This window comes from Pseudorasbora parva, chromosome 5, assembly GCF_024679245.1.
Source record: "Pseudorasbora parva isolate DD20220531a chromosome 5, ASM2467924v1, whole genome shotgun sequence".
Lineage (NCBI taxonomy): Eukaryota > Metazoa > Chordata > Actinopteri > Cypriniformes > Gobionidae > Pseudorasbora > Pseudorasbora parva.
The window spans coordinates 48,507,105-48,531,639 of record NC_090176.1 but is presented as its reverse complement, the minus strand read 5'-3'; the positions used below and the strand labels follow the sequence as shown (position 1 = coordinate 48,531,639).

The window sequence follows — 24,535 nt, the reverse complement described above, 5'->3', positions numbered from 1 at the left end:
TTTTTGTTGTTGCTCTGGGTGAATATTGTTATGTTACAGGGGTTGAATTTCGCTGTGGGACTGCACATATTGTGCATCATTTTACTCATTCCCACAGATTTTGTGGTCACACATAAGTTTGTGCACATAAAGCCACCTCGCAGGACTAAACGAGTAGTATGAAGCTGCAGACTCGGAGCCTGCATCCACAGTCCCGCACTCAGAGTCCCGCATTCTCAGACCCCTCGTTTTTAAGAAACAGCGCCTCCTGCTGTTCTGAAGACCGTACAACACCCTTATCCAAATAAGATATATATCAGTGAAAACAATGACATTTTTTGGGAATGCAAAGATGTTTGCAAAAGCGTTATTTTGTGTAAATGTATTTTAAATGAAAACTTTAAATGAAACGACACCACGTACGGTGTCGTTTCATTTAAAGTTTTCATTTAAAAATACATTTACACAAAAAAACGCTTTTGCAAACATCTTTGCATTCCCAAAAAATGTCATTGTTTTCACTGATATATATCTTATTTGGATAAGGGTGTTGTACGGTCTTCAGAACAGCAGGAGGCGCTGTTTCTTAAAAACGAGGGGTCTGAGAATGCGGGACTCTGAGTGCGGGACTGTGGATGCAGGCTCCGAGTCTGCAGCTTCATAATGTTGGACTAAACTGAATTAGTTTTCGCTGCTTATTGCGCTTAAACAGTCAAATACACACAAAAGAATGTCAAAATGCCGGCGAGTATTCACGTAAACACAGTCAGTAATGTTTCAAGTGAACGAAAACAGCTGAGAAAGAAAACGCATGTGTAAAAGTATAATGGATCCGTGCGTCAGGTCTTAAAGTGACAGCAGCCTAATAAACTTGCTGCCAAATTATGAGATAATATTACAAATATCAGTTTGGTAAGTTTTTCCTCATGGTATCAATGTCAGAACTGTGGCCAGTGAAAATTATTCGTAACTCTGGAAAACCACCAGCCACAGTGGCTGGTGAGCAAAAAAGTTAATGTTGAGCGTAACTTACGTCCCAACACTGATGCTAAATGTTTAAAGTAAGTGTGAGTTAAGTATTCATACCAGTAGATTAGCAGTGATTTAGCTGATAAATGGCATCATAGTGTACTGTGAGGAAGGTGAAGGCTGTTGTGAATATTCATCACCTTTATACAGGGCTTATGTTTAGGAAGTTTGCCAGCTTCCCACACGCTAACGCTAACACATGAAGTGCACCAGACCCCTGCGTTCTCCTCTGCTGTACAAACGCTCACAGCATCATTAATACTCTAATTCATGCAGCGCGGAGCCAAAGCATTAAAACAGCAGCGAGCATGACTAATAAACACAAATCTGTTCATGCGACGTAGGACTCGCCGATGCTCTCTTAACTGAGGGGTTTGGTGCTTCTTCATGCGCTCAACGCCGTAGAGATGTTTTGCTTGCTTTAGCTGCCTTTAGAGTAAAGCTCAATTGACTTGCTCATCGAGTTTGGGTAAAGCGATGCTTGGTGATTTATTCATATCCATTTTAGAAGGCTGCTGTAGTGAACATACACTTTAAATCATCTCTCGGCTCATTATGTCTCACTTTATAGATGTTTCATTCAACTGTGATGGTTAACACATCTAAGATCATAACAGACCTTCATTTGAATCATTTTCTCTCCTATCAATCCATAAACTTCATTACAGTTTGCTACATTTAATTGGGAAATACAGCTGATGCTTATGCTGCGTTCCATTATTTGGCTGATTAATATTAATTAGCACTGGCATTGTATTGATTGATCGATTGTGTCTGCAGGTCAGATGATTTCACCGCAGTCTCAACCCTTGAGCACCGAGGGCAAGAATGACGTGAGCCGTGAAAACAGTGCCGTGGACTTCAGCAAGGTAATGACGAACAATGGTTTTTAAATACTGCTAGAAGCAACTAAATATAATTATTTTGGTACAATGGACTATTCAAAAGTTTGGGGTCAGTAAGATTTTATTTTTTTTAAAAGAAATTAACACTTTTATTCAGCAAGCATGCAATAAAATGATCAAGTGACGGTAAAGATTTTTTACACGCTGTTCCATGGTTTCGACAAAGATATGAAGCAGCACAGCTGTTTTGAACATTGATAATAATAAGAAATATATATATATATACTGTATAGTACATACATTTAAAAAACACATTTATTTTAATACATTTTATGGTAATTCTTTCTTCCCCCAAACACAATTTTTACTGTATTCTATAGTATATATGAAATTACACAATGTTCTGGTAAATCTATTAACTCTTTCCTTAACGGAATTTTCCAGATACAGGTGAAGAAGCAGGAAAAAAGCGATAAAAGCATTCATGTTGTAGTCAGTTTTTTTGTTCAAAGTGTTAATTTTTTATTAAACTTACCCACATCTATGTGTTAATACATTTTTTTTTATTTTTAAAAATAAATTTAAAAAAATGCATAAAGCAAGAATAAAACGTTTTGTTGTTGTTGTTCAACTCTTTTCCTGCCAGTGTTTTTTTTTTTTGCCAGCCAGCGGCAGCTTTTTTTGGATCATTTTCACAAATATTTCATGGCCTCAGATTATTTTGTTGTATGAAGATCTGAACATGCAATATGTCAAATAAAAGAACAGAGCCTCTGCTTTAAAATAAAATAAAATAAAATAAAAAAGTTTTATTCTACCTTCATGCATTGTCTTTTAGAAGATGTGTAATAGCACCCCCTACCAAATAACAGTAAAAACACGGAAAGCCATAAAATTCAGTCAATGTGAGAAGTGTTTTCTTAGCCAAGAAATCGTCTCAGGTTACGTATGTAACCCTAGTTCCCTGAGGGAACGAGACGCTGCGTCGAAACGCTGTGAGAACGCCTCTGCGTTAATGCGTCGTGAAGCGCCTGTAGAACCATTCCATCGGAAAAAGATCGATCGTCGCCGACGTGATGACGTCGCCGACGTGATGACGTCATCAACCGGAGACTATAAAAGGTCCGCGAACACAAACAGGAACTAGCTTCTGATAAAGCCTGAAGTAAGTGATCACGGACACGCCGGGAGTATGGCAGAGCGACGCAGCGTCTCGTTCCCTCAGGGAACTAGGGTTACATACGTAACCTGAGACGTTCCCTTTCGGGGAACTCGAGCTGCGTCGAAACGCTGTGAGAACGCTTATACCCACATCGCCATAGGACCAAGTGTCTCGTATGTGTGAAGCCGAAGCGCACACGGTTACGAGAGTACCTGTGCCCCAACTGTAGATGCCAGGTCTAGTTCATAGAACCTGACAAAAGTTAAAGGAGACGACCATCCGGCCTCGTTTACAAATATCGTGGAGGGACGCCCCCGACAAAAGTGCTTAAGAAGCAGCCATACCCCTGGTTGAATGCGTCCGGACAGCCAGTGGAGACTGCTGCCCGGCCGCCTCATAAGCAAGTGAGATGGCCTCGACCACTCACTTGCTCATCCTCTGCTTAGATACTGGGGCCCCTTCTTAGGGGGCCCGAAACAGACAAACAGCTGATCAGTTTTCCTCCACAGTCTTTTGGCAGCTCTGTGGACATAGTATCTAGTGCTCTAACAGGGCACAGCAGATTAATCTTCCTGGTCTGACGTCGTGAAAGGAGGAGGACAGAATGCTTGAAGAGTAATGGGGCCCCGTGGGCTCGTAGGAACCTTGGGGACATAACCCGGCCTGGGATGAGAAATCCCCGGCGCAAACTCTAGACATGAGGGCCCTACAGACAGGGACTGAATATCTCTTATTCTTTTGAGAGATGAAATAGCCAAAAGGAATATAGTCCTGAGGTGAGGAACTTATCCGACACCTCCTACAAGGGTTCAAACGGAGGCTCGGACAAGCCCCGCAAAAACACAGGCTAAGTCCCATGCTGGGACCCTCGAGTGCATAACAGGCCTCAACCTTAAAGTGCCACGGAGGAAACGTGTAATCAGAGGGTGTCTTCCCAAGACACTCCACCCAAAGGGACGTGGACGGCACCCAAGGCCGCCACGTACGCCTCTATTGTGGAGGGGGTCAACCCTGCCGAGAACCTTGCCTGCAGAAACTCCAGCACTGTACCAACCGGGCAGTTAACTGGGTCCCACTGGCGTTCTCTGCACCATGCTGAGAAAAGTTTCCCTTTCAGAGCGTACAGTTTCCTCGTGGACGGAGCTCTGGAGTGAAGGATGGTCTCTACGACCTCGGCCGAGAGACCTTCCTCTATGAGCCTAGCCCCCTCAGAGGCCAGGCCCACAGTTTCCACATCTCTGGGCGTGGGTGCAGGAATCTCCCGCCCGCCTGAGAGAGTAGATCCCTCCTGGTCGGAATCTCCATCGGAGAGCCTTCCAGGAAAGATATCAGGTCCGAAAACCATACTCGGGTCGGCCAGTACGGAGCCACTAGGAGTACCTGGGCCCCGTCCCGGCGTACCCTCTCCAGAACTCCTGGAAGCAAGACAATCGGGGGGAAGGCGTACAGAGGTAGCCTCGGCCACCCCTGTACCATGGCATCCAACCCCAGCGGGGCTGGATGGGTCAGAGAAACCACTGCGGGCAGTGAGAACTCTGCGCCGAAGCAAATAGCTCCCATATACCTTCCATAGGAGCTCCACCACTTCTGGGTGGAGTCTCCATTCCCCGGGCCTCGGCCCCTGCCTCGACAGGCTGTCTGCTTCCTGATTCAGGACCCCCGGGATATATACTGCTCTGACTGACAGCAATTTCCCTTGGGCCCACAGGAGGATCCGATGTGCCAATTGTCCAACGGACGGGACCTCAGACCCCCCTGGTGATTTATATAAACGACCACCGATGTGTTGTCTGCACATGGTGGCCCCTTGAGGTCGGGCAGGAACTGTTTCAATGCAAGAAACACTGCGAGCATCTCTAGCCGATTTACGTGCCAGTGCCGCTGATGTTCCTGCCATAGACCCTGGGATGAGCGACCACTCATGGTCGCCCCCCCAGCCCGTGAGAGAGGCATCTGTCGTTAGCGTTACGCGACGAACATGAGCCCCCAACACGGGACCCTGAGCGGGTTTTTCCACATGACCAGAGCACGTAGGCATCGCCGCGTGACTTTGATCATGCGGAGCGGATTTCCCCTCGGGGAGAACCCTTTTGTTTTGAGCCACCACTGCAGTGGCCTCATGTACAGTAGGCCAAAAGATATCACGTTGGACGCTGCTGCCATGAGACCTAACAGTTTCTGGAACCGTTTCACAGTGACGGCTCGGCCTAGCTACTGTTCTTTGGCGGCTGCCAGGATCGATGCTATGCGTGTTGGCGATAATTGCGCCCGCATAATTACCGAGTCCCAGTTCACACCTAGAAAAGTGGTTCTCTGAGCCGGAGAAAGCACACTCTTCTTGGCGTTCAGCCTCAACCCCAGCTTCGACATATGGGCGAGAACAGCATCTCGATGCTGAACCGCCATCTGCTCTGTATTCGCTAGAATCAGCCAGTCGTCGATATAGTTCAGTATGCGGATGCCCTGTAGACGCAGCGGCGCCAGAGCTGCATCCACACACTTGGTGAACGTGCGGGGTGACAGTGCTAGACCGAAGGGAAGTACACGATATTGGTATGCCTCTCCCCCGAAGGCAAACCTCAGGAACTTCCTGTGATGTGGAAGGATGGAGACATGAAAATACGCATCTTTGAGGTCTATGGTGACAAACCAATCCTCCGATTTGACCTGCGCTACAATCTGTCTGAGTGTAAGCATCTTGAATTTGAGCTTGGCCACCGAGCGATTCAATAGCCGCAGATCTAATATCGGGCGTAAGCCCCCATCCTTCTTCGGCACGATGAAGTAACGGCTATAAAAGCCAGACTCCCTGCTGGGAGGGGGAACCCTCTCTATAGCCCCTTTTTGCAGGAGTGTCTCTACTTCCTGTGCCATTACCAGAGCCTGCTCCGGGCCCACCTCTGTAGGTAGGACACCGCAGAAAGGAGGTGGCCGACTTCTGAACTGAATGGCGTACCCCTTTTCTATTATCTGCAGGACCCACTGAGATATATTCGATAGACGTTTCCACTCGTCTAGAAATCTACTAAGGGAACCAGCCTCTCGAGGCTGGCCTCTGGTGTATTTTGAGCAACAAGCACAGTGCCCTGAAGCGGCGGACCGGCAGGGAACGACTGACTTGACTGCTCGGGAGCCCCCCGAAGGGGAAGCGGACCACCCTCGAGTGGCCCGCGGGGACCGTCTGCGCCCCGGCATTGCGGCGGGGTTGGCAGCGCGGCCCCCAGAGGGCGCTGCAGGACAACGGGTACCGTAGGCAGAGGTAAACACCGTTTCCCTTCGGAGGGGACTACCCTCAGCGTCCTTTTGTTTCCCCTGCCCTCCGAGGAGGGGGCGGACCACCCTCAGGTGGCCCGCGGAGACCCTCTGCGCCCCGACATTGCGGCGGGGTTGGCAGCGCGGCCCCTTGAGGATACCGAAGGAAGACGGGTACCGTATGCTGAGGTAAGCACCGTCTTCCCACGGAGGGGAAACTAAGGGAACCAGCCTCTCGAGGCTGGCCTCTGGTGTAATTTGAGCAGCGAGTGCAGTGCCCTGAAACGGCGAACCGGCAGGGAACACCTGACCTGACTGCTCGCATGCCCTCCGAGGAGGGGGCGGACCACCCTCAGGTGGCCCGCGGAGACCCTCTGCGCCCTGACATTGCGGCGGGGTTAGCAGCGCGGCCCCCTGTGGGCACCGAAGGAAGACGGGTACCGTGTGCTGAGGTAAGCACCGATTTCCTTCGGAGGGGAAATGCCAGGGACGATGCAGCTGAAGGCGAGAGATAGCTCGCAAGCGTCTCTTCGATCTTCGGCATCGCCCCATAACCATAGTGTCTCAGCCCAAATATATTACTGTATGCAGATGTATGTGGGCTGAACACTCTATATGATACCGCTTGTTTCCTCCATGACCTAGACACCTCGATGTGCAGGTCAGGGAAGAATGGCAGGACGTTGATGCTCTGCACGAGAGGGCAGGAATCGCTCATCTAATTTCGTTCTCTCTGATTTCGATGGGATTCAGATATTTCAGCCAGCCAGTCATTTCTTATTTTTATATTTAACCTGGCCACAGCTCTCGTGAGAACCTCAACTCACTAGCGGGTGACTGAAGTGGCGAGTCTTCAGTCGCGATGCTCTCAACGTCCACCTCCTCAGAGCTGGATAGTTGGAGCACCGGTGCCCCGCCCAGGGAGGAAGAGACCGCAGAGCGGGCTTCCAAACCCCGAGACGAGACACTGGACGATACAGGTGAGGGCTGAGATAAGGCTGGGCCCGTCTCAAACCCCTCTGTAAAGTCCACTTTTTTTTTTTTTTTCTCTAGCACAGGGGACTGAAGTGGCGAATCTTCAGTCGCGATGCTCTCAACGTCCACCTCCTCGGAGCTGGATAGTTGGAGCACCGGCGGCTCTCTCGGGGGGGAAGAAACCGCAATGCGTGCTTCCAAGCCCCGAGAAGAACCGCTGGATGGAGCAGGTGAGGGCAGAGATAAGGCAGTGCCCGTCTCAAACCCCTCTGCAACATCCAATTGTGAACCCCACGACTGCAGCCTCCGCTCTGCCTCGGCAGCAGCGGGACCAAAGCCGCGGGGAACACGAGCCGAGGCACCCTCCTCGAAGAGTGCCCGGCGGGAGCGCAGCGTTCTCAGTGGCATACGCTCACAGTGCTCGCAAGCAGCCCCCTCGAGGGCTGCCTGGGCATGCTGCGCTCCCAAGCATGCAACACAGAGAAGATGTGTAGCGTGGGCAGGGAGGAACACACTTTCTGAAATTGCTGCTTTCACTCGCCATTTCTATCTATTTTATTTTCTCTTTTTTCTGTTAATATATGAAATATTTAACAAAAGGGTGGAAAATCTCTGATAATAGACAGACAAAAACACCAAATAGACAGACAGGTTCACACAGATCGCTTACTGAAGGCACAGAAGCTAGTTCCTGTTTGTGTTCGCGGACCTTTTATAGTCTCCGGTTGATGACGTCATCACGTCGGCGACGTCATCACGTCGGCGACGATCGATCTTTTTCCGATGGAATGGTTCTACAGGCGCTTCACGACGCATTAACGCAGAGGCGTTCTCACAGCGTTTCGACGCAGCTCGAGTTCCCCGAAAGGGAACTGGACGCACCCTAGTGGCAGCAAATCTAATCTGCCGCGAGTGTTGTCTAGCAACTCTCAATACACGTCTGAGCTGTAAAAAACCAAACTCTGGTCAGGCCAATCACATCGTGTATAGAGTCGGTGGGCGGGGCTTAACATAATGACGGCCGAGTTGCGTCAGGCTAGCGTTTTCACACATATTATAGAAATTTCTTCCAATGATGGGGAAAGAGTTAATATTGATTTTTAAAAAAAACCTCTAAATAAGAAACTAAATCTACCAGTAGGTGGCGGTAAATGTCTAAGTCACTGGGTCCTATTTTAATGATCTGAGCACATGGTCCTAAGCTCACGCCGCAGGTGCACTTGGGTGTGTCCAAATCCACTTTTGCTAGTTTAACAACGGAACTGTCTGTGTGCCAGGCACACGGTCCAAAAGGGTTATCCCTAGTCTCTTAATGAGTCTGTATAACAGTTAAAACACGGAAACACAGAAAATTCAGTTTTTGGCGGGGAAAGAGTTAAAAGCAGAAGCTCTGTTAATTTTTTGATGGTCTATCTGAATACATGATTCTGATTGTCTGGAATGTGTGCATTAAAACTGTTTAATGCAAAGGTTTTTCTAATTCAGCTTAATCACTGTTCTACATTAATGCCCTGTTTTTATTGAAGCACACATGCACACACACTCAGAAACATTCAGTAGCATGTAAAACTTGTTATTAACACTGTCCCGCACAAAAAAAAAATTGCTTCGCTACTGAATTGCTATGTTATGTTTCTCAGCAATGAGGGTTATCACTTTTGAAGTAATATAACTCACAGCTTCATTATTAATGGAGAGAGAAATAAAAATAAATAAATAAATGTAACCCTACTTTATCTCTGTGTCTGATTTAAAGCGGGGATAATGCTAGATCTTTCGAGCCGTAACTTGACGAAAATAACTATCAGTTGTACCCTTCCGGTCAACTGTTGCGCTGCAAACATCAATAACAGCTTTAAGTTGTCAGTGCTGGCAAATGGCCATGGCATAAGAAGGATTATCCACGGCTAGCTGTGCATTAAATGATTTAGATGCACTCTGGTTCGCATCGGTCGGTTCTTTGCCACCACGTCTTGCGTTAAAATCGTTTAATGCACAGCTAGCTATGGATTATCCCTTACATATTGCACGTTCAGATACTCATACAACAAAATATTCTGGGGGCCATGAAGGTTTTGTGAAAATTATCAAAAACTCTTTTGATAACCTTTTTAAAAACATGCTGGCGGGGGAAGAGTTAACATTATTGTTTCATCAGATATGGTGAAGTTTCTGTTAAACAACTAACATTTTTACAGTGTGTACAGTTGAGTACAGTCCAGGGAGATCTGTAGGTTTTCTCTGAGCCGCCGTCTGTCTGTTCAGGGAAAGGGATTATGGTTTAAACACATTGAGGCTGAAACCCTCTTTACCTGACATTAGATTGTTCTGTTTCTTGCATTAAGTGGGTATTATCGTTTTGATCCCATGAACAGACAGGAGTGCTGTCTGGGTTCACAAGGGTCATGATGAAATACTGCAATAAAATAAGGAATTATGAAATCTTACACAACACATGGCCTTTTGCATCATGTTAGCATACATAATCTCTTCGGCTCTATACATCATCTTGACCTTCGACCCATAACCAGTCGAAGAACACATTTCCATTGAATTCTACAAAGAGCTTTATGTATATGCACACATGGGATTTGATTTTTCATGGTTTAATAATATTGCATGAGGATTTGATGATCAAATCTCAGAATCCTGCATATGGATGGGTAGCAGAATTATGATGGCTTGACAAAACCAGCATAGTAGTAGAAAAATGGGTTAAGATTTGTATTGCAACACATTTATATTTTAGTGTCATTGATGTACTATTATATTTTGGTTAGTATTTTGAATTAATATTTTTTGTTACATCTATAGTAACTGATCAAACCTAAAAACAACAACAAAAACACTTAGGATGGTTCCAACTCAGCTATTAAACTTTTAAAATCTATCTAGTGTCCAATTATTTACAGTAAAACAAGCCTGTATGACAAACCTTTTCAAAACATCCATGCATGACTTTGTTCTCAATATGCATGTGTATATCTCACCTAGTGATGCAGTAATCTTTCTCCTGCATAATAATGTGTCTACAGATAGACCTGCACTTCATGAAGAAGATCCCTCCAGGTGCAGAGGCCTCTAATATCTTGGTTGGAGAGCTGGAGTTTCTGGACAGGCCTGTGGTGGCGTTCGTCCGTCTCTCTCCTGCCGTACTGCTCAACGGACTGGCAGAAGTGCCCATTACCACCAGGTGAACAACATAGAAGTGCAACATTTTGTCTTTGTGAAACTCAACATAGGAGCACCAGTTACATTGCTGTTTTTGTGCTGTCAGGTTCCTGTTCATCCTGCTGGGGCCTTTGGGTAAAGGGCCACAATATCATGAGATCGGCAGATCAATTGCAACTTTGATGACAGATGAGGTGAGAAGGCATGATATTGTTTTACAGTTACATACTGCTTTTGGCAAAGTACTGTTTGTGTTCACATTGTATATTTGTTCCAGGTGCGTTTTAGAATATTTCAAAATTCTGACGGGATGAGCTATGTTTGAAGCTGTCACTTGTTCACACATTTACTATTTTTACACGGTGAATGGCACATAGTGCACTATATAGGGGATAGGGAACGATCAGACAGTGTGAATATGCTTTCCATTTGGGCGAATGAAGTCTGGTTTCAAGTTAGCGTGATAGTGTTAGTGTAGAGTCGGTCCAGAGTCTCGACAGCACAGAGCGGATCATGTGATCGAGTCGGTCCAGAGTCACGACAGCACAGAGCGGATCATGTGATCGAGTCGGTCCAGAGTCACGACAGCACAGAGCGGATCGTGTGATCGAGTCGGTCCAGAGTCACGACAGCACAGAGCGGATCATGTGATCGAGTCGGTCCAGAGTCACGACAGCACAGAGCGGATCATGTGATCGAGTCGGTCCAGAGTCACGACAGCACAGAGCGGATCATGTGATCGAGTCGGTCCAGAGTCACGACAGCACAGAGCGGATCATGTGATCGAGTCGGTCCAGAGTCACGACAGCACAGAGCGGATCCTGTGATCGAGTCGGTCCAGAGTCACGACAGCACAGAGCGGATCTTGTGATCGAGTCGGTCCAGAGTCACGACAGCACAGAGCGGATCATGTGATCGAGTCGGTCCAGAGTCACGACAGCACAGAGCGGATCATGTGATCGAGTCGGTCCAGAGTCACGACAGCACAGAGCGGATCATGTGATCGAGTCGGTCCAGAGTCACGACAGCACAGAGCGGATCCTGTGATCGAGTCGGTCCAGAGACACGACAGCACAGAGCGGATCATGTGATCGAGTCGGTCCAGAGTCACGACAGCACAGAGCGGATCATGTGATCGAGTCGGTCCAGAGACACGACAGCACAGAGCGGATCATGTGATCGAGTCGGTCCAGAGACACGACAGCACAGAGCGGATCATGTGATCGAGTCGGTCCAGAGTCACGACAGCACAGAGCGGATCATGTGATAGAGTCGGTCCAGAGTCACGACAGCACAGAGCGGATCATGTGATCGAGTCGGTCCAGAGTCACGACAGCACAGAGCGGATCATGTGATCGAGTCGGTCCAGAGTCACGACAGCACAGAGCGGATCATGTGATCGAGTCGGTCCAGAGTCACGACAGCACAGAGCGGATCATGTGATCGAGTCGGCGCAGAGACACGACAGCACAGAGTGGATCATGTGATCGAGTCGGTCCAGAGTCACGACAGCACAGAGCGGATCATGTGATCGAGTCGGTCCAGAGTCACGACAGCACAGAGCGGATCGTGTGATCGAGTCGGTCCAGAGTCACGACAGCACAGAGCGGATCATGTGATCGAGTCGGTCCAGAGTCACGACAGCACAGAGTGGATCATGTGATCGAGTCGGTCCAGAGACACGACAGCACAGAGCGGATCATGTGATCGAGTCGGTCCAGAGTCACGACAGCACAGAGCGGATCATGTGATCGAGTCGGCGCAGAGACACGACAGCACAGAGCGGATCATGTGATCGAGTCGGCGCAGAGACACGACAGCACAGAGCGGATCATGTGATCGAGTCGGTCCAGAGTCACGACAGCACAGAGCGGATCATGTGATCGAGTCGGTCCAGAGTCACGACAGCACAGAGCGGATCGTGTGATCGAGTCGGTCCAGAGACACGACAGCACAGAGCGGATCATGTGATCGAGTCGGTCCAGAGTCACGACAGCACAGAGCGGATCGTGTGATCGAGTCGGTCCAGAGTCACGACAGCACAGAGCGGATCATGTGATCGAGTCGGTCCAGAGTCACGACAGCACAGAGCGGATCATGTGATCGAGTCGGTCCAGAGTCACGACAGCACAGAGCGGATCATGTGATCGAGTCGGCGCAGACCAAAAAAACTTATCGAACCTGTTTGAATTCTCCACATAATCCTGTATTTTAAAGATATATAGAGGAGACTAAGAGGAGGAAACTGCATCTTTACAGAGCTCAACAAGCTCAACTAAATGCTATTTAAAAAAGGGGAGGAGCTGTTCCATATGTCCCGCCCTGTCTTCCTGTTTAATGTATTGCTGAGCGTTCAAAGCACTTCGCTGGGACTTTAAATGGAGTGAGACAGTAACAGTTGATTAAAACTTATAATTGCTATGTTGGACTAATTTAAACACTGCCTTCATCATGATGTAGTTAATACATCACTATAACGCATTAATTATGCTTGAAAACTATGTTGCCATAGCTATTAGTTTGCCACTAACCGATGACTATGCTGATTTTATCCAACATAATAGTATGCATGATGAAAACATTTACATGTAACCATTAATATTAATAAATGTAAATCTCAATGTTAATCTCAATCTCATATTACTGTTGCTATGCTTTATTGTATCCAGAAGACCCCACAAATTCACTACCTTGAGTGGATGTGTATTGCTTTAATAAAATGGGTTTAATGCAGACTGAAGTGTCTCGCAGAGATGAGAGGATACAAAACTCCTGAGGTCTTTCACAGCTCAGCAGATTCTCTCTCACTTAGTCTTTGAGGTGCAGAGGAGACTTACAGAACGGCCCTAATAACATGCAAATGACTGCTAATTAGCCAGAAAACCACCCTTCATGCCAAGCTGCTGGTTGATGGTTGCTAAGGCAACATCTTAAGACATTAATGAAGAGCATGAACATGTGAATATGTACTTTTTTCCAGGCTTTCTCTATTATGTAGTCTTTAAGATTTACCTTTTATCTATTAACCCCTCGTTTCGTTTCAGATCATCATTTGGGTTTTTTTTCTTTCATGAAACACACTTGGAGAAGCTAGGAAGAACATTCAAAAAATTTTAATTCAGAGAATGTGTATGGTGCTTTATACTGCCTATCTGTAAAATTAATAAAAACCTAACTTTTTTGTCTTTTTTAGAGCTTAATAATACTCATTTTGTGTTTCAATAAATTATGATGACAACCACTTTGATTTTTGTACAAACTATAAACTAATTCTTTAATTCAGATTTCTGTTTCTTCGTATTCATATTTTAGACCAAGATTGTTCAGTTTTTTTTTTCTTTTGCAGGTTTTCCACGATGTGGCCTATAAAGCTAAAGACCGCAATGATCTGATTGCTGGAATTGATGAATTTCTTGACCAAGTTACAGTTCTGCCACCAGGAGAATGGGACCCTTCCATCAGGATAGAGCCGCCAAAAAACGTCCCTTCCCAGGTCAGTGGTACAGGATAGACAGGAACTGTAAACTTGGGAAATTTATAGTCAGACAACACACAGCTGAAATAGGACTGAAGTTTAGTCATAGACAGTAAAAGAAATGGACAGAGCTATCCCATTGACTTCGACGGCGGAAAGTGAGGTCAACTAGAAGCACTCACTTCCTGATGGCTGAGCGAACTGCACAGGCTCAGACTGAGCTTGAGGACGTAGATGTGACGTGAATAACCTGTCTGACAGCTGGAGGTCTTCTAGTAGTTGTGGAAAGTAAAATCTGAATCACGTTGTTTAAATGTTTTGTCCCATTGCTTTTGGCTCACTATGGGCTTCTCCCGGTAATTTTTCAACTGTGTGACAGAGTCGCATTGGTTATGATTTAATCGTTAGCCTATTTTTTACAAAAACAGCTTCTGCGGGGCGATAGTGTAAGATACAAGGTAATGGAGCCTTTTATGCATTGTCGTGTTTCTTTAGAAATAAACAATGGACAAATGGAGTCTTTAAACACCTCAGATGTAAAGTTATTCACTGTCAAAGTGACTCAAAAATGAATGGGAGTCAATGGGATGCTAACAGCAGGTGATGGCTTGGTTAGCAATGGCCGCCCCTATGGGAGGTACGCTTTCCGAGTGCTAGATTACCTCCTTGAGTTTAGTACTAGTCAAAAGTCTGGACACACTTGTCTAAAATGATGTTGCTCACAATCTTAAAAGGCTTTTGATTTAAGGGCCCTATTTTTAATGAGCGCATGATCTAAAGTGTAACGATGAGTCAACAGAGTGGGGATCCAAATGCAATTTTATTTAATACAACAGTCCACAATCGAAATCTAGAGTTCAGGCAAGATCACAATCCATGTAGGCAGTCCAAACAAACAAACAAACACAACAAGGCAGGGAATGCAGGCAAGAGAGTAGTCCAGAGACAGGCAGGTGATCCAAAACCAAGAGACACTAAACATGGGAGAACGCTCAGAATTGCAGTGTTACACTTTACAAGACTTCGCGGTGAAAGGCAGAGTGAACATGGTTTATATAGACTGAGGCTAATGGCACACAGGTGTAAACAATAATGGCTGATGTGTCAGGGCAAAGGATTATGGGTAATGAAGTCCAGAGTGGGGATAAATATTGAGGTAGGGGGCCCTCTGGTGGCGATCAGAAGGAGCCCCAGAGGCCTTATTTGTGACATAAAGAATATGGTGCAGGTGCAATTAAGGCGTGTCCAAATCCACTTTTGCTAGTCAAACGACAGAAAAAACGATCTGTGTGCCAGGCACATGATTCAAAAGGGTTATCCCTAATCTTTTAATGAGTCACGGGTGTGTTTTGAGTGTAACATGCAATAAATCAATCAGATTGTCATCTCCCATGTGTAATAATCAATGTGTACGCGCGTTATGCACCTGTCTATTGGCACATATTACTAACTTCCCCATTTAATAACAAAAAATACTGAACTATTGACTTTTGAGCAGTTTTTTTTGGTCAATGGCACAGTCGTTTTCAGTTCCTCACAATAGCGAAGCACCAACAATGCGACTGAACACACCTGGTTGTCAGACCAGCACGCCCATGGGTCAACACATGGGTGTGAGAGCATTTGCTATTTAACAATGCGGCGCTTAATGTGAAAATTATAACTGCTTTGGGCTGACACTAACAAGAAACTCTTGCGTCGCACCTGGCGTCACGTTGGGATAAGTTGCAGTTTGTAGTAAAGGAAAAGCATAATGAATCTCCTCACACATATTTCTTCTTGAGCCCCTTATTTTTTAGGTAACACTTTGTGCCTTAAAATGTAACTTTTTTTCAATAAATGCATTATTTCAGATTAACATATCTGAATCACATCAATGTTTTTTTTTGTTGTTGTGTTTGTTCACATAGCTGATGGGACAAGATTTGCCAAGTTTTTTTGGGGGTCAGTTCTGAGCAAGGAGGCCCAGAAGGTTAAAAGCATCCCATGATGCACCTCATGAATGTCCAGAGTGAGCAGAGCTGCGATCTAGACAAAGAAAAAGAGGCCATGTTATGCTCTTTTGCAGTCTTGATTTAGTTTTTTGGCTGTACTAAAAAAGGTTTTCATACATGAAGGTTGAAAAAACATTATTTTCCCCCGTATTTTACTTTGTTTAAGCAGTCTCTATGAAGAACCTCCTTCCAAAAAGCACAATGAGCTCTGATTGGTCGGCTGGATCAATGTGCTGTGTTTAGTCAAGTGCTTCAAGCCTGTTTGAGAAATGTCCTGCCCCTTATCATAACCACGGGTTCAACACACTACTAAAGGCGTCAACATACTCTGCTAAAACAGAGAAAAAATTCTCGCTTCCAGGGCTGTGAGAACAAAATTACATCATTTTGTTCTCGCAGCCCTGGTTTGGGAGTTCTCGCAGCTTGTTTTCCACACATCGCCTGAGCAGAGCAGTGTGATTGGTCAGACATTTAAAGTGGCCGTGGTTAATGCGGAGAAACGCAGATGATCGGCACCTGCTTTTCTCGTGAAGTATAATAGAGTTTGTGTCACTATATAATTCCCAGACTTCTACTGTGTTATTTTTTAGTTTTCATCAACTTTAATATTAGTCTAAAATCTGCATGATTTGGTGTATTCAAACCGTTGGCTGGTTATGTAGTTAGACATATATATTATTCTGGTTAATATTAAATGAAAAACTGTACTGTTAAGTAAAATCAAGTGTGTTTTGTTTTCTGCCACGTGTGTATGTACAGTAAGTCATGTGATGTAATGCACATGATTTATAAAGTCCACAACTGGCTTTGCAAGTTCTTACTGCAAATCTCCATCTGGTTATGAAGATTAAAACAAAGCATTTACTGTACAATCTCGATCTAGAAATATTGAAGAGAGGATTAACTGTAGCACTGCACTGTACACCCGTTTTCTTCAGTGCATTTTAGTGACGTAAGCACAGAACAGCAAACAGGAGTAATCTGAGGAACAAACAAACACTTTCATTTCCAACCTGATGATCTAAATGATTTACTTGTATTAGATTTGAAATACTTTAATTGAATAGTTGACCCAAAATGTATAATTCTGTCATTGTTAACTTTGTTGCTCCAGTCCAAACCATCAAGACTTGCTTTCCACCATGGAAAAAAGCAGGCATTGCACAATGAGTGCTCTTTTTCATAATGGACACACATTTAAACACATGGGGCTGTGTCTAAAGCATTCAAAAGTTTGAGGTCACCTTTTGGAAAGACATTAATACTTTATTCAGCAAGGATGAATTATATTGATCAAAAGTGGCAGTAAAGACATTTTTAATGTTAATAAAGATTAGTAGAGGGTTGGTGATTATTGAATACATGCAAGGAAGACAAGAACAATCATAGTTGAGTATGCAAATGATATGATGATATAATAACTGTCTTGAAAACAAATGTCTGTATCAAGCAGCAACCTCCCGCAGTTTTTCTTGAAGCCAATACGGAAGTTACTTAAACTGCAATTCATCAACTGGCCACTAGACAGGCTCCAGAAGGGAGCAGACTCTCATTGAGCCCCATGTTAAAGTGCCCAACTTTACAGCAGAAAAAAACAAGTTTAACGCCTGGTACAAATTGTGGTTTTGGTCTATATGGCTAATTTTGCCCTTCATGACAAATGTGAGGGGGGTGGATTTTTTTATAACTCATTCGTTCACATTATATAAAGTCTTAAAGTTCTGCATAATTAAGGGTGTGGCCACTTTGATTGACAGGCGGATAGCCATTTATCCGCTGTCTGTTAATAATTACATCACCTCAGCTCTGCCCATTTTTGCCCATTTCTGCCTCTTTGCCCATTTTCTGTTATCCGGGCGTGACGAGCAAGATGGTGACGGCCAGCTTGTCTCTACATTACGCTTCAAAACTGCTCTTCAGAATCCTATGGGTGACGTCATGGACACTACGTCCATATTTTTTTTTTTACAGTCTATGGATTGTATGTTAAAGGTGCAGTAAGCAATTTCTAAGAAACACTGTTCATTTAAAATCGACATCCAAACAACACACCCCTACCTAAAAGTGAAACACTCTCTGCCTGCAAACATGCTGTGCAACAGTCAATGATTAACAGCTGCCGCATCAGACAACTCGTGAAAGTATGGATGAATCAGCTGTGATTCAACAACAGCATATCTTGGTTCTGTGAAATAGCAAAACCAATGTTACTTGTGTATCGAGCAGAAACACCGCAGTCTGTTTTCAGGCTGTTTTCTTCCTGCTCTCTAACGTCTCTTCTGCACTGGGAAGCTTTTCCAATATTATATTCCTCTGACGTTTTCCTCTTTGGTAATATCACAGCCATCTCTCTTTCTACAAATGTCCTGCTTGCTCGCTGTTCCTTCTCCCCCGTCATGAGCGGACACGCTCCCCAGTGCTGGCTACAAGAGTGTTGTTTTGTGTGATTGTCCACTTTGCTTTTTCCTTTATTTACACAGTCAGGGCTATGTACAAACAAATACTACAGATATATATATATATATATATATATATATATATACTTTTGACAGATACTGACCACTGCAGACCCGGAACAGCCCACAAGAGCTGCAGTTTTGGAGATGCTCTGACCCAGTCGTCTAGCCATCACAATTTGGCCCTTGTCAAATCTTTACGCTTGCCCATTTTTCCTGCTTCTAACACATCAACTTTGAGGACAAAAATGTTAACGCCCCTTACAAGAACCATGTGCTTCAACACACTAACTCAACCAGGCTTTATTTACTCTTTATTTTGCATAATTATTTAAATGAGGAATATTGTGAAAACATCTTATACCAGGTGGAAACAGGTTTTCTCTCTCACTCACACAATTTCCGTGATATTGTATATATTTTGCGGCTATTAATATGTGGGAGACTCCTGGACCTTCCGGGAGAGGTGGGATCAGTGGTGTAGTGTAGTTTTTTGTAGTAAGTATGCTGTGATTTTTATTTCCCAGCCTCATATGACCCATCCCAGAGCGACGCCCCATAGGCACCACCACACTCACTAATGGATAAAGTATGCGTCTACATGTAATTAAGAGCATTATTAAAGACTGCTTATGTGTTATCAACATTGCAATTTATAATAAGCAACAAAAGACAGTCAGCTGTTATAACCTGTCCAGGTACCATGTTCATATAACATTACAGGCTAAATGTAGCTCTTAAAGGTATAGTTCTCCCAAAAATGAAAATTGTGTTATTTTCTCGAACCTCAATTTGTTTAAAACTGAATGAGTTTCTTTCTTCTGTTTAACATATTTTGTTTAACATGATATTTTGATGGTTGGTAATCAGACAGTTGGGGGCATCCATTGACTTTCATAGTCTATATTTTTTCATACTGTGAAAGTCAATGGGTGCTGCCAACTGTCTAACTAACATTTTAAAAAAATCATCTTTTGTGTTATGGTACCTGGAGCACAGGTTTTATCAGCTGTCAATTTTCAATGTACATTTTAAAGTGAACAATAAACATTTATTCTGATGTAAGTCAGCTGTTCTCTATGTGAATATATATAGTAAAGTGCAATTTATTCCAGTGATCAAAGCTGAATTTATCATCATTACTCCAGTATTCAGTGTCACATGATCCTTCACTAATCATTCTCATATTGAGATTTCATAATCAAGAAACATTTATGATTATTATCTGTGTTGAAAACAGTTTTGCTCCTCATGGTGCTGATCATTTTTGCGGAAACCACCATACCATTCAAACAATTGTGGTAAAATGTAAAAAAAAAAAAGAGAAATAAATACTTTTGTTGATCAGACATGCATTAAATTGATCACAAGTGATATTTTTAATATTACAAAAGTTAATAATTTATTTAATAAATGCTGTCCATTGAACTTTCTATTCATTAAAGAATCCTGAAAAATAAAATGTATCATGGTTTACACAACATTTTTGAGCAGCAAAACTGTTTTCAACACAGATAATAATCATAAATGTTTCTAGATTATGGAATCTCAATATGAGAATGATTAGGAAAGGATCATGTGACACTGAATACTGGAATAATGATGATAAATTCAGCTTTAATCACAGGAATAAATTACATATATTCACATAGAAAAAAGCTGTTTTAATTTGTAATGATATTTCACAATATTACTGTTTTAAATTTATTTTTGATTAAATAAATGCAGCTTTGGTGAGCAGCAGATACTAAACATAAAAAAAGCTGCATTATTCGTGTGATATACTTATTGTCAATAAAGAGGCTACATTGAGATGGCTGGAAAAACACACATAAAGCATATATTGTCGCAGTCGTCTGATTGTCGTCGTCACGTTTCAGCTCATAACGATTGTTTTCCTTCAGCTGCTGCTCAGGGGCGGAGCGGGGGGTGGCTAATTGGGCTTAAGCCCCGAATGTTTTGTCAAAAGCCCCGAATCTTTTAGTAAAAAAAAACAAAAACAAAATTTTTTTATTTGAATTTCCTCTCAGTTTTTCAGACTGGAGCGGCAAAAAATGAAACAAAAGCTCTATTACCGTGTATGTGGCGGTAGGCGATGCATCGCACATCACTCAGCTTGTCTGCCAATGCCAACTGCCAATAAAAACTAACAAAGAAGAATATACATCTTCTTCGTCGTTGTCATCAGGGATTGGCGGGCTTTAAGTATTTCACTGGCGTCGTAGTTAACTATAGTTAACATGGACATTACACATTTTTTAAAAGGAACACTAAACCTCACCGGCCAGAGAGAGATTCTGCGTCAGACGAAAGTGTTACAGGTTTGTGAATCCGCTGTTGTAACACTTGAGTTACATGACTGTATAGCTAGAGTTAACGTTAGGTGTTACTTACTTATTAAGGCGAGGCACGACAGGTGAAAACATGAGATTGAGATTTTGGGCCAGTTTACTCACTTAACATGTAAGCTTTCATGTCAAAATAAAAAAAGGCAAAATTACACATTTAAGGTGGTTATTTCATTATATTTTGTCACCGTGCGCCTTTAGATTTCTACCTGAAATCATCCAAAGTTATTTTAACGCGAGCTCCCGTGCCGTCTCCATTCACAGAAGCATGTCATGCCTGGTATCATTATAAAGCTCTCAGTCTCACACACAGCACTGTCTAATCCAAATATGGGCATTTCCTTTGTAGAACTAACCAACTGTGAAAGTTTGCAGCCGAAAACAACATCTGATTGGTCATGGATTCTGATGTAGCTAATTTGTCAGCTAAGCACAAAGTAAACCAAACTGAACTCTAAAGATTAATAATGATATTTACACCAAATTCCAATTTTACCTATGCAGGCTAACTTAAAAATAGTCAGATAATGGTTGCCTTTTTTATTTGCCAGGGGTGAAAATGAGTCATCCTTAACATTTTTGGTGTTTTGGATTCACCACAGCTGGAGAACAGTTAAATACAAAACAGGTTGTACTAGGCTCTACTGGGATAAAAAAAAATTTATTTTTATTTTTTTACTGAGTAAAAGTAACTTATCATTTTCCCAGATAGTGTATAGATTTTTAGGCATTCTATTATCTCAAACAGCCTGAAAAATAGTGCATTTAGCTGATGTAAATGGGAAAAAAATCTCCCCGGGGGAGTATGCCCCCGGACCCCCCTAGGTTTGGGCTAAGCCCCGAATGTTTACATCGTCTGGCTCCGCCCCTGCTGCTGTTCCAGCGTGACAGTAAGTTTCTACGAATCCACTTTTGGACTTTCTGTGAGAGCACCCTCCTCATATTTAGATACGAATAAAATGACAGATAACATGCATAGATTATTTTTTGTCTCTGAATTTAAATCTTGATGTATTCACATTAGTTTCTATGTTAATACACTTGCCCTTGACCTCAAGAAGCGCACAATCAACCGAGGTTAGAGAAAGCTGTTTTTAGTATCCCTGTTAACTTGCCCGCCCTGTAACGCTGGTTCGAATCCCGCTCGGAGTGGTTCGACTAGGATCGGTGAGACCCAGTAAAAGTGCGGGGGACGAAAATACATTTTATTAAAAGTGCGGGGGACACGTCCACCCCTTCATCTACGCCCATGAATTTATGAATGAAAGTTCTGTCACAAAACGATATTGTTACGTATCTTCACGCTTTTTAAGTGGTTATACGGAAATCCTTGGCTTTTCCTAGTGGGTTTACGGCGTATACCTGCGTATTACGTAGACTACACCAGTGGGTGGGATGTTCACATTATTCACAAAATTGTTTGTTTGGGTGTTGATTTAACTTTTCCACATTTTTTCTCAGAAATTGCTTACTGCACCTTTAATCCATCCATTCTTAATTGTTTGCAAGTCATTATCAACTATATATTCCGATAATTTTGTTAATTGGTGTATTTTGTCAGTATCATCAGTGTAACAGTGAAAACTAACGCCATGCTCCCTAATGATATCTCCAAAGGGAGAAACGGTCCTAGTACTGAGCCTTGGGGTACTCCATACTGAACTTCTGATCGATATATGACACCTCTTCATATCGATTGCAGTAGTTGAATATTAATTATTACAGTAAGTACAGTAGATTGTGGCACCATGGCACCAATGGTCTCTACGATCAATTTAGCTCACGATTGAGAAACACAGCACAGAATATTTGCGGACTATCTCTAAGTCCTCCGCTGCTTGCTGCCAGAACTCCTCTCGCAGATTTAGGCTAAGAGTGCTGCTGTATCTCTCTATGGTCTCTGTGTTTGATCTAACAGGAGAAGAGAAAGATCCCTGCAGTGCCTAATGGAGAGCTGGCAGAGGCAGAGGAACATGGTGGACACGGAGGCCCTGAGCTGCAGCGCACCGGGAGGTCAGTCTGGAGTGTGTGTGTGTGTGTGTGTGTGTGTGTGTGTGTGTGTGTGTGTGTGTGTGTGTGTGTAGACACATCAGTTTGTGTGAAAGCCGTAAAAAGCATAAATTAGATCTCTTTAATATCTCCTTTTAGAGGGAATGGAGATGTTTGCAAAAGTATACAGATATATTTTCCAGCTTTCAGAGGAGATGTTAATATAATCTTGCACTGACATTATTGCATCAGAACAATTGTGTACATAATTGAGCTGGATAATGAATGACCGTATTGTCTTCGGTAGAGCTGCTTTACTGCTGATTCACATTAGTTTCATAATTGACAAATTTTGTGACTGTTATCGAACTGAATGGAAATTGAACTGATTTGAGCTGAATAACGGCACTGTTGTCTTCTGTAGAGCTGCTTATAGTGGAATTGAACTTATTTCATAATTTATGAATTTTACACAGTTATTGAACTGAACTGAATCAACACTGAACCAACATTGAGCCAAATAATGTCTGTTTGTGAGAATTTGTCTCATATTTAATAAAGTTTGCATCATTGATTCTGTTCATCATTAAATCTGTACTAAAGAGTGACATGACTGAACTCGATAATAGTTCACATCAGATTCTTCCAAATTAAAATTATCTGAGCTGTTATTCACTTTTTGTTGGTTTATTCTCCTATTTCTTTAAATTAATTTTAAGATAAACATCTACGACTAAGATAATACTTAAATAAATCAGCCATATTTCAATGAAGTCTCATGAGCTATGAAAAAGAGAAATTAAATGTTCTGGTATCACTTTATAATATAATTTTTTTTTTCATTGGCAAATAATGAATTAATTGTTTATAAACTGTAGTTATTAATAGACTATATACAAATAGTATGTTCTTCATTCATTGTCATTGTAATTAACAAAGTGTTATTGTTTAATTAACTCAATTCAATGCTTAGCTCGTAACTTCCTAGCAGTAAATATTTCTCACTTTAGATTAGGTCACGGAAAATGGGAAAATGACATTAATTAAGTGCTGTTAACCAACCTTTATTAGATGTTGATTTCATTATTATTAGTAAGAGTTCATTAAAATGTTTACAAATACATTAAGCATATCTCCAAAACTAAACAAAACAATTTCAAATCAGTCAATCAATCAATCAATCAATCAATCAATCAATCAATCAATCAATCAATCAATCAGTCAGTCAGTCAGTCAGTCAGTCAGTCAGTCAGTTAGTCAGTCAGTCTGTCTGTCTGTCTGTCTGTCTGTCTGTCTGTCTGTCTGTCTGTCAGTCAGTCTGTCTGTCTGTCTGTCTGTCTGTCAGTCAGTCTGTCTGTCTGTCTGTCTGTCTATCAATCAATAAATAACGATCATGTTGTTAAAATCCATCTGTAAGGATTAGTGGTAGGTTTAGGGGAAAGAAGATTTTTTTTGTGCAGTATACAACTAATGGAGAGTCCAGGAAACTGTGTGTGTGTGTGTGTGTGTGTGTGTGTGTGTGTGTGTGTGTGTGTGTGTGTGTGTGTGTGTGTGTGTGTGTGAGCCTGTTTATGTGGTTTATGAGGACACAAATTTGTATAACTACATGGGTATTACACTGGTATTACACTATAAATGTGGTTTATGAGGACATATCAAATGTCCTCATAATTCAAATGGCCTTAAAAACATACTAAATGATGTTTTTTTGAGAAAGTAAAAATGCAGAATGTTTCCTGTGATGGGTAGGTTTAGGGGCAGTGTAAGGGGATAGAAAATACGGTTTGTACAGTATAAAAACCATTACGCCTATGGAGAGTCCCTGTAAACCACATAGACCAACGTGTGTGTGTGTGTGTG

At 43.0% G+C, this 24,535-nt stretch overlaps 1 protein-coding gene across 4 annotated transcripts in view; it reads left to right on the top strand.

The window, feature by feature from the left end:
• Positions 1–24,535, top strand: part of slc4a10b (solute carrier family 4 member 10b) — a 124,222-nt gene that overhangs the window by 70,412 nt on the left and 29,275 nt on the right. For all 4 annotated transcript variants that reach the window (XM_067444590.1, XM_067444588.1, XM_067444591.1 and 1 more), the window contains 5 exons: positions 1,789–1,877; positions 10,278–10,435; positions 10,520–10,607; positions 13,760–13,906; positions 22,605–22,699. In XM_067444590.1, the coding sequence (XP_067300691.1) occupies positions 1,789–1,877; positions 10,278–10,435; positions 10,520–10,607; positions 13,760–13,906; positions 22,605–22,699 (577 nt within the window). The remainder of the gene's footprint in view (positions 1–1,788; positions 1,878–10,277; positions 10,436–10,519; positions 10,608–13,759; positions 13,907–22,604; positions 22,700–24,535) is intronic.